The 12,608-nt window shown below is 38.1% G+C and overlaps 1 protein-coding gene across 2 annotated transcripts; it reads right to left on the reverse strand.

Moving 5' to 3' along the window:
* Window positions 1-1,313: 1,313 nt before the first annotated feature.
* Window positions 1,314-10,730, reverse strand: LOC146668303 (butyrophilin subfamily 1 member A1). 2 transcript variants are annotated; one of them, XM_085410193.1, is made up of 9 exons: window positions 10,657-10,730; window positions 6,852-6,925; window positions 6,411-6,764; window positions 5,717-6,037; window positions 4,791-4,901; window positions 4,083-4,115; window positions 3,356-3,391; window positions 3,189-3,236; window positions 1,314-3,050 (listed from the first exon to the last, which is right to left on the reverse strand). In XM_085410193.1, the coding sequence occupies exons 2-8, from the start codon at window positions 6,913-6,915 to the stop codon at window positions 3,190-3,192; spliced, it is 966 nt and encodes a 321-aa protein (XP_085266319.1). In that variant the 5' UTR covers window positions 6,916-6,925; window positions 10,657-10,730; the 3' UTR covers window positions 1,314-3,050; window position 3,189. The 2 variants fall into 2 exon arrangements, with proteins under 2 accessions (XP_085266319.1, XP_085266320.1); XM_085410194.1 differs by lacking the exon at window positions 4,083-4,115 and having other exon boundaries at window positions 1,318-3,050.
* Window positions 10,731-12,608: the final 1,878 nt, after the last annotated feature.

Here is a 12,608-nt window from a genome sequence, read left to right on the forward strand (position 1 = left end):
CAACATTTGTCCCAAGGACGTGTCAACATGCAGTTGCAGAAGCTGGGGGATTAAATCGACCCACTTTCTGAACAGTAGACGGTGAGTTGTCTGAATGTTCATCCACCATGAGCAGCAAGATTTTGGGGTGCCACAGAATTGAGTAACCAGCGAGGACCAAAAAGTCCATCCAGGACATGTGACTGAAACAAAGCAGTACTGCATTACTTGCAGTGCTACACTCACACACCCAGCATTGTTTAAAAAAATGTATTTAAAGTTAGGTTTTTTGTTTTTGTTGTTGTTGTGTTTTTACATTTTTAAATTAATTTCAGACTTTTAAAGTTGACTTCTACATGGTCAAACATGTATATTATGATTCTAAGATCATTTAGAAAGGAAAGAGTAGTTTATGTGAAAAGAAACTTTGTCTTTGTCAATGCCACTGCTGAAAATGGCTACCACCTGGAGTTCAGTGCTTTATCAAAACGTGATCAGAAAAGTGTTTGTATACCAATGGTACATCTGTGAGTGATTTCCCTTTTATCTGCAGCTCTTTGTGTTTCCAGTATTTATAAATGCAACATAACACTATAGCAAGGCAAGGGAAGTGAAATAAAAACCACCTTTTTTTAGTAAGCTGTCAGCTTTTACTTTGCATTGTGGACATTTAACTATTTTAAGTGCATTTTTTTATTCGTCAGCCAGATGATCATTTAATCAAGCCTAAGGGTTAAAAAAAATTGTAAAAAAACAAAACAAAACAAACCCTTTTTGAGTACAAAAACATGAACTTAAGTACATGTCTAAATACCACTGCCTCCTAATCTACACATTATTATTAAGGGAGAAGTGCATGCTCAGTGGGCATTTGCAGGAAAGACAGCATAAACTGTAAAGAGAAAGGCTTGTTCAAAGTACTATGTGCAAAAGTATGTGAGAAGTACAAAAAACATAACCAGCGTGATCTTATCTGAACAGACAGATTACAAACAAGATAATTTTGAATGCATCTTTGTAACACCCACACAAATCTGCACAGAATATCACTGGCTTGTGTACGCCTGGTGCTGTTCCCAAGTCCAGATAAATGGAAGGGTTACAGACCAGCATCTGTTAAAAACAGTGCCAAATTAAACATGCAAAGCCACCAACTGTAGTGGTTCAGGGAGCAGCAGGAAGAAGCTTTTATCTTTAAAACAGAGACCAGAGATGTTATTGATAATGGTAATGTTTTTGTTGCTGGGGCAACAATTGACGGTTCATGCTAGATCACATGTATCTATGTTCTTTTGAAATTTAAGGAATAAACAAGAAAGTGACATTATTTTATCTAGAAATGTGTGCAACATGAACAGGAACTAGTAAATACAGTCTAAGAGTCAGCAAAAAATCATCCCAAATATCCGTCATCACACAGAATCCTTTTAGAACTTTTAATCATGTTACAAAACAATAATGAACAGATGTCGTTCAAATAAAGCGAACTGTAAAGAAACTTTAACTTTCTTTGTACTTAACAGATCAGAGCAAGGTTTATCTACACCTAAACTGGAGTATCAATTCACAGATTTAAAAACACAGTATATACAAAACTTTACAGGTGATTGTTTAACATTTTTGGTAGTAAGTGTTTCTTCTGATTCAACGTTGAAAGTAGAGCTTAAATTAGAATTGTTTTATTGTTAAGCTCGTGTTTTTTTCATCGTAAAAAATCGATGGCAAATTATTGACTTGTTGGTGAATGATTAATCTTGGTACTGTACCAGAGACTTCCTGATAAGACTTTTTGTACAAGCTCTTATCTGAAGAATAGAATGAAACCAAACTTTTACCACCAGAGTTTGCATGGATTGATTTCACAGTGAACTTGACAAAAGTTGCATAAACAGAGTCACGGCTCAAACAAAAATAATATAGTGCATTTGGCTTTTAGAGACCACATACCATGTATTTCACAAGTGACAGGTGCTAATCATGTGACATGAAATTACCAGTGGTGAGAAAAAGGATATGAACTTTCCTACATCAAACTGTTCCCAGTGAGTTAAGAGGAGTATGACTTAAACTTAAAGAGATACGACAATTGGAAAAAACACACAAAAAAGCAAACTCCTGAACAAAAACACTTAAAAAATAGCAACAAATCCTAGAGGGAAAAAAACAACTGTTCCTTGTGAAATAATAACAGTTGATAGTTTGTCAGAACAACATTCAAGGCAGTGAAATGTTGCTCTGACAAACATCCAGTGTTTTCAGCAATTCAGTGCCAAGCAGTCCTACATATCTCATCTCATTGTCTATGTGACATTAACATATTTTATAAAACAATATATTTATATAGCTTACACTTGGAAAACTTTGGAACTGTACGAGCAAACTGGTGATTTTTTATTTTTGATGGGATTTGCTAACAGTAAGAGTAATTGTTGCTAACTTTTGGCACATTTACACTTCTCAGACAAATTACTGAGTTACATGGATCATTGGAAAAGATCAGGTCAGCTAACCTCAGTTAGAGCCACTTAACACACACAGACACACACACGTATATATATATATATATACTGTTCATACAGGAAGATATAAAAACTTGCCGCTATCCCAAAACATGATTTATTATTCCCCTTACAACCCTGACAGAACATAAGAAGAGGAAGTGAGAAGAAATGCTGCTCCTGATTGGCTGCCAAAGGCTACAGTTTCTACATAGACTTGATAAAGTTGTATTGTTTATGTATAAACATTTCCTCAACCAAACAACTCTTATGAAACATCTTGGTGATGTTCCACTTTGAGCCTTGTTTTAAAGTCCCTTGGCCTGTAACATCCCCCTCTCTTATAGTTGATCTTGGCTTGATTCAGCGAGGATGTTGGTTTAAGCTCAAGACCTGCTTGTTTAAATACAGAGCTTATGTGAATAAAGATCTTACAGCTTGTCTGCTAAATCAGAGGAATATAGGCTATTCCTGGTTACACAAAAGGAAAGTACAGAGACAGACTGCAGTTAGCAAACAAGGGAGTCTTGGCAGTAGATTATTACAGTATATTCATCTGGTACAAGGTGCCTCCTGCAGAGAGAGAGAGAGAGAGAGAGTGAGTGTTTAGACTTTTGATGGTTTATGTTCTTATCCTTATCTATAAATTGATATATGCCTGCCTGTAAACACAGAAGCGAAGTCCAAGTAGAGATTTTGAGTTTTTCTTACCTCAGGACTGGTCTTGATTGATTGGTTCATCTTCGTGAGAGTTATAACCTGCCAAAAGATTTAACATTAAAATCTGAATGAAATCTTACGGTTTGATAATTAAAGCTGTAATAACACAAAGTGTTATTAGTTAAACACCGACAGTCAGACTGATGTGATTTACGTACCTTCCTCAACATCTGTAGGAGCCGCATCACGACGATCTAGAAAAAATGATAACACTGTATAAGATTTGACTGTGTTTTACAATGAATGATTTGACAGCTAATGATAGATATAAAACCATAACCATGTTAAACAAGATCATGCCATGCAAGCATAGAGGGAAACCCAGCAGTAACTATCTGACACAGGAGTAATGTGACCAAAGCAAATAAATAAATAATTCTCAAAGGAAGGGAATGGATGCTCAGTGGAAACTGATGGCTATTCAGTCCAGTAACAATATAGATCCTTGTTTAATGACCAGCACATGATTCAAGTGGATTTGTGAACCTTAATCCAAAAGTTTTTGTTAAATGTTTTGTTTGAACCTTCTGTGGAGAATGTAGCCATTTTTATCTCAAAAATATTCCTTCAAATATTTCAAATATTTACAGCTGAAATAATAATGTGCAATAATAATGTCTAATAATAATATCCAAACTAGCAAAATGACCAAAAGATTTAGAAAACTTAGTTCTATAGACAAATACACTTAAAAAAAAAAAAAACCCAGCAAACAGCGCTTTTTAATATTTCAGCAGTTCTCAGATTCAGGTAGATTAAAAAGCCGATAGAAGGATAAATAGAACCTCTCCAAATCTCTACAGACACAGCAAGTGTTCATCCTTTATAGCAAGTTAGAAAGGAGAAACAAAAGAGCAGTAATAATATGTCCAAAAATGGGCGTACCCATAAGGGGTGCTGTAGAGTTCCTCCGAGCCTCTGTCAAAAAAATGTCACAGCAGTGAGTTCTCCCTGCAGATATCTTTCGCTGTATTTCATCATCTATCTGATGTTTAATAATGGAAAGTATTTTAGACTGCTGTTTGAACTTGTTCAGTTTTTAAAAGGCGCATTTAAACCAGCACAACAATGATGGGAGTGTATTTTTCCATCCTGAATTACATGGCCTCGAGCATTACAGGTTTTTCTGCTTCACGTTAGCATCATGCTGCACGTTTTTTCCTTTCAGCTTGTATTGTTTACAGGAAGCAGGTGATGAACTCTCACATGGCATGGAAGAATGCTGGAGCTCAAATATCGTATTAAAAACTTTAATCAGTTTCTGAATCTAGTCAAACTAATGGCACCACTGCTGTAATTGTACATTGATAATACAGTCACTGCTCACCAGTAGGGCTGCATGATTATGATCTTTTCTTTTGTTCAATACTAAGAATATTTACAGTTATTCACAGCTATTCATAACTCTGAGTTCCACATGCAGAAATTTGAATAATTATGTAGCCTTATTAAAAATATTCAAATATGAACGACTTTAGATATTTAAATGTATTTCTCTATGTCTCATTTGTCTTTACTCACAAATATTTTATTATTTAATCACATACAGTTCATCAAGTCATTTTAATAAAAAAAAACAAAACAATTACTCACTTTGAGATCGCCTTTTGTACAACAACAGCAACAGCAACCCTATGATCAGCGAGCCGATAACCACCAAAGGAGCAACTACTTTGGAGGTATAATCTGGTGAAGTGTGCTCTTCTTTAAAAGTACAGAGAGTACACGTTAGATTCATTCATTCTTACATTCACTTACAACAGACACAGGAGTCAGTACAAATTGAACATCTGCTTCATGTTAAAACACTAAACTTGCAGAAGCAGAGAGTAAACAAGAACAACATAGAGGGTAATATTTGCATTATTGCTACCGTGTGACAGATGACAGAACTACAGATAATGATCTGAGTGGCTGGATAGTTGCCAAGAAAACCTGATAATAAGTTTGCATTTTCAAATTTCATCTTTAAGTTACATTTTCCATGACAAACGAAGCATCACCCAGACTGTTTTAAGTTTAGAATTTTTTGGTAAGGAACATATTGCAAACTGTTTATTACTGAAGAGTGTAAAAAAACTACAGCACAGACAGTCTTTCATTTTTGTTATATATAAAATAAAAAACATAAAATATCTATGAAATCATCTAAATGTGAATCAGAACTCTATTTTTGCTAATTACTCTGTGGAGCTCCTATTTTATTATGGTTTGACATTTACAGGATTTCTTTGTTTTTAAAAATATGTAAATATTACCTACACACTTTAGTGCTTAGAGGTTTCTAATTCAGCCCCCATTAAATCTCCCATATGCACAAACAATAAAGTGTTTAATGGTTACATAAATTGCATATACACTTTTGGGGGTGGAGTGGGGGGGTGGGGCTGGTTCAGATTTAAATTCTCTCTGATTCCACTTTGGCTGAAATTACTAAACAGTATTGTGAGCAGTAGGATGGTGCCAGCAGGCATAACAACTATCATGTGTGGTGCATAATAGCGTGTCATAAACTATACCTGGAGATTCTCTGGGTGATGGTTTGTTGGTTTCAAATGTTTTCTCATTCTCTTTGCCTCCACTGGCATTGAACACAGCGCAGGTATACTTTGAGAAAGTGGATCCTCTCAACAAAGACAGTCTGCTTGTGAGTTGAAACAAACCATCGTCTGACTGTTTTGCCTCCATTTCAGAGCTTCCTGTCCAGTCATGTTTCTCTTCAACAAACCAGCGAATTGTTCCCTGTGGGTAGCCTCCACGAGACTCACAGACCAGGGTACTGTCTGTATTTGGGACAATTTTCTCAGGGATGGAGTATACAGTCGAGATACTGTATTTGGCTGCAGAGACGAAATGGAAAGCACAATCACTGAGTTGAACATTACACCTTGATGTCAAATAAAATTACCTCAATTAAATATCTTAAAATGTGATAATCATAGTAGTTCACATGCATTAAGAAGTTACAAGTCAAACAGTACAAGCTGCTTAAGTAAATGGCTGCAAGTACTTGTACAACTAGTATTTCTAGATGTTACTGCTGTCACAATGAAACTGAAAGTAAGCAGACAAGCCTAGAGTTGCTCAAGGGGAATACCAATCTGATTGGCCTGGAAAGTCCCCAAATCTCTAGACAATCTTCATTGCTTACAAGGTGTTTAAAAAATGTAAAAACATCCTTGATTTAAAAATATAAAAATGTTTCAGTGTTACCTTGGACTTTAAGCGTAGTGACTATGCTGTCATCACCACTGTCTGTGATCACCATGCACTTGTAATCTCCATCGTCTGCCACTGCAGTGTTGGTGATGAGCAGAGATACATTCATGTTCTTCTCGTTCCATGATGGTTCAGCAAACCTGTAGCCTCGCTTTGGCCGGTCCAATTTCCCACTATTAAAACCCAACACGAGATCACCTTCGTCTTCTGGAGAGGTCAGTTTTTTCCAAGCAACCATACGAATATTTGGATCATTTACATCTGATGATGTTTTGACGACACACTCCAGCAGTGACTGTTGGCCATAGTGTCCCACATTTTCAGCTTTGCATTCCACTTTCACAAATCCTGTATAAAAGAAAGCAAAATTAGATTTGAGGTCACATGACTACCAAACACCACTCCATGCTTAAAGTTCTCTATGAACAAACTTACCACTCTTAACTGCACAGATGCAGAGGACAGGGAAAATGAATACAATGATTCCACTGGAGGCCATGTTTCTTTACCTGAAAAGACAGTTAAAATTGACAGTTATTACGTGGCGATCAGTGTATACCTGTTTTATGTCACAGGGATCTGCTTCTATGAATCAAACGGTGAGATGCAAAACACATTTAAGTGTAACAAAGTCCTGAGAAGATGCAGCACATCAGGTTGGGGTGGTGTGTGTGTGTGTTCATTATCCCACTCAGCAAAAGTATTTCTGGGGGAAATTCCTGCACAAAAACAGGAGTATGCAATTTTTACAAGCGAAAAAAAAATTAATGTTAATGTTTCTCTCCTGCCTATGTAATATTATTGTTCATTTAGAGAATGATGACTGAACTTAACGGTAGAGAAATGCATAGCACTGAACAAGGGAAAAGCAGTCTGTAGGGCCCAGAGTCTGCTTGTTTGAAGGCATTCATTTTCACTGGTATGTTACTAAATAAGTTTTGTTAGTGGGCAAAAGACAGAAGGACTGGTCTTTAAAACTATATAAAGTTTTTGTGCCCACTCAGTATGATTGCTCATGCTTGGTTTCTTTCTTTATGCCACATGTATCACATGTGTTTTCACTTTTGTTCAAGGGAGCCACACTCTACGCTGGCTGTGAGAATGAAAAAGAAAAGGTCACCAGAGGTTATGCAAACGCAGCGACAGGAGGTGGACGTGTCCACAGTTTTATCATGACTGGGAAGATGGGCCTAGCTTAGTGTTTACATTGGCGTAATGGAGTTAAATTCATTTTATTACCAAGCTGTTACTCATCAATCCAAAAAATCTGACACTTTGTAAAAAGGAGTTTCTGCAAAATGAGCTCATTTGTCAGGTTTTCTTTTATATTAAACACTCCTAGCTCATTAAAACTTTAAGCTACCCAGATTAAAACAAAAAAAAATTATGTACATGTTACATATACATTTATGTGTTTTTGAAAAGAAAGCTAGATTGGTATGTCATCTTAATTTAAAAACAGAAAACTAAACTTTCCTTCCAGCATAGGATATTAGCACACGTTTATTTATTTATTTTTATATATAAATGGCTTCATGGGAACCAGGATTTACTGAAAAATAGGCTCAGTGCTGTAGAATGACCACTCGATAGCTTTCTTGTGATGCTGCTTTATTGAGCGTATATCCAGCATGGGTTATTACAGCACAACAACGGGTGTAGAACTGCCACGGACAGCCCTGCCGCAAAGCCTGTCAGGGTGGCGTAAAGCCGCAATGCCCACCCGCTCAACATAGGCAACACAGTATATGACAAGTGCCACATGTTTTTGTAACTAAACATTGCAATTTTATAGACAAAAACAACTTGTTGTTTTTCTACAGACTTTCAGTGTTGTGCACCATGCTCCTGATATTTATATTGCATGACTTATACCAGGCAAATTTCTAGTATCAAAAACTTCTCTTATATTGACCCTTTAAAAAAAATAAAAAAAAATAGGATACTGATGATCTTAGATTTAACATCCATTTCTGACACTGGATGAGAGCGGGGCAGACCCTGGACAGGTCACCAATCTATTGCAGGGCTAATCAAACATACATGACTTTGGATTGTTGGAGGAAGCTGGAGTACCCGGAGAGAACCGGCACAAGCATAGAAAACATGCAAATCTACAGAGAAAGGATCCAGTCAGCTGATGGATTCAAACTTGTAACCCTTGTGCCAACTATTGTGCCATTTCATCTTCCTCTTTCAAATATGGAATTAAATGGTTTGCAAATGTAATTCTGATATAATGTCCATTCATTTATTTTCTGCGGCCCGTTCGGTGGGTTGCATTTTTTAATGGGTCTATAAATGAGGAGTCATACTGAAAGAGAAAGTGTCCAGTTAGTTTTTCTTTTTATTTCAGCTGAAACTGTGCCACATATTATGACCACTGCAACTAAAAGAGCAAAAGAATATAAATCAATGTGTCATTTTCTGTGGTTTTCTTCCCTCCAAAGTGTTATAGCGTCATGGATCACAAGTTACAGAGGAGTCAGCTCAGCTGCCGTCTCTGCTCCTTGGTTTGCCTGTGTTTTTGTTTATGTTCTGTTTTTTTCTGTATGCATGATTAATCTACTTCATATACACGTCACAAAATTCAAGTGCAATGCATTACAATTTTGTACAGAAATGCTTTTTTAATTCTGAAAGCAGTTATGGCTGTGCAGCAGAGTAAGAATTTCTTGAGTGCAGCTGGGAGACATCTGCAGGCTCCAGATGAGCATTAATTAACTTCTCCACATCCTGTTCATGCAACTGAGACAACAGGTCAAAATGAAGTTTGCAAAATGTCACGAAGCCCGAGGTCACAGAATGCAGGATACAGAAATATTGATATGATCCTGATATGTGTGCGCTTATTTTCTTTCCCTTCCTTCGGACGATACTGCCCTGAGAGTCTGGCCCGTTTGTACGATATCTGTATTGACACTGCTGTGTCAGTCTATTATTCAGGCCCCTCACGTTGCCAGTTGTTTCTGTTCTTTTTGGCTTGTTTTGCCTCTTGTAGCTAGATAAGTTACAGAACAGACCAAGAGAAATTGTGGGGGGTGAGAGCAGGGAGATGACATGAAGAAAGGCAACAGGCAACAACAAATGATCAAGACAAAGTTTTTGGATTTCATTCAACTATTTTTTCCATGGACCTGTGACCGAGACAACATGTCCACACACTAATGTTAGCCCAATGTTTGTGTCAACTGTCAACCCACAACCTCGTTCTGCAGCTGGCGGGCAGCTTCTCTCTCACAGACATATATGTACTTAGACTTATATTTAGCGCACAGGTATAGTCTAACTCTCACTCCAGGTCAGCACATTATGACTCTGTCTCACTGTGTGTATTTACTGCCGTCACAGTTTCATGATTCATGCTCACAGCACAAAAAGAAGCATTTCTCTTACATGAATAATGAGAGGCGCGTTTAGTGGTTTATAGGCGCTGATTAAACGGGACAGCAGCTTCTGGCTCAAAACCGCACTGCAGTTTTTTGAACACACACACACACACACAGTCAGAAACAGACCACACTGTTCTCTGGCTGTTCACAGGCTGTACACTAACTAAGCTTGATCCACAACAAAAACTCCTAATGCACAGACAGAAGCACTATCGTGGGACAGACGCCAGTTTGTTTGCATAGAGAATTTGAATGTAACCTGAGAACAGCGACAACAAACCAGCGAATAATCCTTCCAAACTGGAACTTTGAACTTGAACTTTGAACACGTTACCTGTACATATTCTCTCTCTCTCTCTCTCTCTCTCTCTCTCTCACACACACACACACACACACACACACACACACACACACACACACACACACTTATATATGTATATGTGTCCACATTCACAGGACATAAGTCACGGTCAACAAACTGTTGCTGGTGTCGCTGTTCTCAGAAAGAACAGGTCACGCGCACACACCGCACACCATATACGAAACCAACAAAACAGCTTTATAATTTATATGTATATTATATTACAATTATAAGGAGATTTTCAAGCAAGAGTTTATCACAAGACCTCCGAGTCAGCGTCAGAGACAAGCAGCCTACAGTCCTCAGCTCTTGAATGGCTTTTGAACGCGGATAACTCGGTCGGCCGCGTTTCTCCACGTCGACTGAGCGTAATACACAAACCCGTAGGTTTCGGTTGCCTGCATCTGTTATACACCGAGGAGACATATAAGTCGTAAAGGCCGTACTAATATAAATGACCGCAAATGGTCGATCAAGTTCAACTTACATTACACGCTCCTCTTCACCGGAGATGTGATGCCTGGACTGGGTTGTACAGTCTTAACTGGCTTTTTAACTTTCACTTTCATTCTGAGTCAGAAAAAAAGGACAACCCACTGGCTTTCCGTCGCCTCTTGTTTTACAAGGAGCAGATATTTATTTTGTTAAATAAAGAATTCTAATGTCTTGTCAGCAACGTTAACAGGAGGCATTAGCACTGGATGAACTTCAATCCACAGAAAAATGTTCGAATTTGGGCATTTTAGCAAAATGAAAGCTTTTTCATTCATCTTTTTTGTACAGGCCTAGATGAAAAGGATAATTACAGAACACTTTTTATTTAGAGTATAGCATCAAGTTAGTTAAATATCTGAGATATTGTTCTGGTCAGTTAATGAAATTACATTATCTTACAGAAGTGAGTACAGCCTTTACATTTTTTGAGTAACTTTGAGGTCACCTTAAAATACCTCAACATACAGCCATTAATGTCTAAACTGCTGGCAACAAAAGTGAATACACCCTTAAGTTAAAATGTCCAAACTGTGCCCAAAGTGTCAATATTTTGTGTGGCCACCATTATTTTCCAACACTGCCTTAACTTTGTTGGGCATGGAGTTCACTAGAGCGTCACAAGGTGCCACTGGAATCCTCTTCCACTCCTTCATGATGGCATCATTGTGCAGGTGGATGTTAGAGACCTTGTGCTCCTCCATCTTCCATTTGAGGACACCCCATAGATGCTCAATAGGCTTTAAGTGTGGAGACACACCCCTGATACCATCTGAACCAAATAAGTTTATCTTGGTCTCATCAGACCACAGGTAATCCATGTCCTCGTTTTCAGCAAACTGCGGACTGTCTTGTGCATTATCTTTCGAAGAGGCTTCCTTCTGGGATGACAGCCATGTGATGCAGTTTGCAGCGTATGGTCTGAGCACTGACAGGTTGACCCTCCACACCTCTGCAGCAATGCTGGCAGCACTCATACATCTATTTTCAAAAGACTACCTCTGGATATGGTGCTGAGCACGTGCACTCAACTTCTTTGGTCGACCATGGCGAGGTTTGTTCTGAGTGGAACCTGTCCTGTTAAACTGCTGTATGGTCTTGGCCACCATGCTGCAGCTCAGTTTCAGGGTTCAGATTTAACACACCTGTTCCCCATTTGCACCTGAGACCTTGTAACACTAGTGAGCCACACGACAGCAGGGAGGGGAAATGGCTAATTGGGCACAATTTGGACATTTTCATTTAAGGGTGTACACACTTTTGTTACCAGGGTTTTAGGCAATAATGGCCGTAAGTTGAGTTATTTTAAGGTGACATCAAATTTACAGTGTTATACAAACTGTAAACTGACTACTTTACATTGTATCAAAGTGTCATATCTTCAATGTTATCCCATGAAAAGATATAATAAAATATTTACAAAAATGTGAGGGGTGTACTCACTTTTGTGAGATACTGTATCAACAGGCGCACTAGAGGGGCAACAATCTGACAAGGCCCAAGACATGAATGGTTTTACAGATGGAGGACTGACATTTTTTTTCTCAAGAGCATAGAGAGAAAGTCCAAGAAAGGCAGAACACCTCTGTGGCACGATGGTTTGGTTCATCCATCGCCAACAGGTTGGACCTCAGTGATACAGGTCCAGATCTAGAGGATCCTCCTGGGCATCCGCAGTCTTTTTGAGAATTTCCCCTCCTGTTGTCAGCAGGGCTGACCTGGGACAAAAATTCTCCTGCACTGACAGACATGCATACAATAATTTAAATACACTTGTCAGCCGCATCATTTTTTCCACTTTGATTTTCGAGGTGTCTTTGCATTCAGCCCTCTGTAGGCTGATAATTTCCGTTTCCATGATATGGCATCCTTTCGTTTATAACACACTACCCAGTCCATAACATTACATTGAAATCTGATGTGTTATCAGAGTTTTCGTTTAGTTTC

This window comes from Rhamphochromis longiceps, linkage group LG6 (assembly GCF_057381845.1).
Source record: "Rhamphochromis longiceps isolate RC_006_pf linkage group LG6, R_longiceps_female_GT1.1, whole genome shotgun sequence".
Lineage (NCBI taxonomy): Eukaryota > Metazoa > Chordata > Actinopteri > Cichliformes > Cichlidae > Rhamphochromis > Rhamphochromis longiceps.

Coding starts and splice junctions, on each gene's coding strand:
- LOC146668303 (XM_085410193.1), bottom strand. CDS start 6,915: ATGGCCTCCAGTGGAATCATTGTATTCATTTTCCCTGTCCTCTGCATC. Junction 6,038..6,410: donor CACTACGCTTAAAGTCCAAG/GTAACACTGAAA, acceptor TCGTCTCTGCAG/CCAAATACAGTATCTCGACT. Junction 4,902..5,716: donor ATCACCCAGAGAATCTCCAG/GTATAGTTTATG, acceptor GTACTTTTAAAG/AAGAGCACACTTCACCAGAT.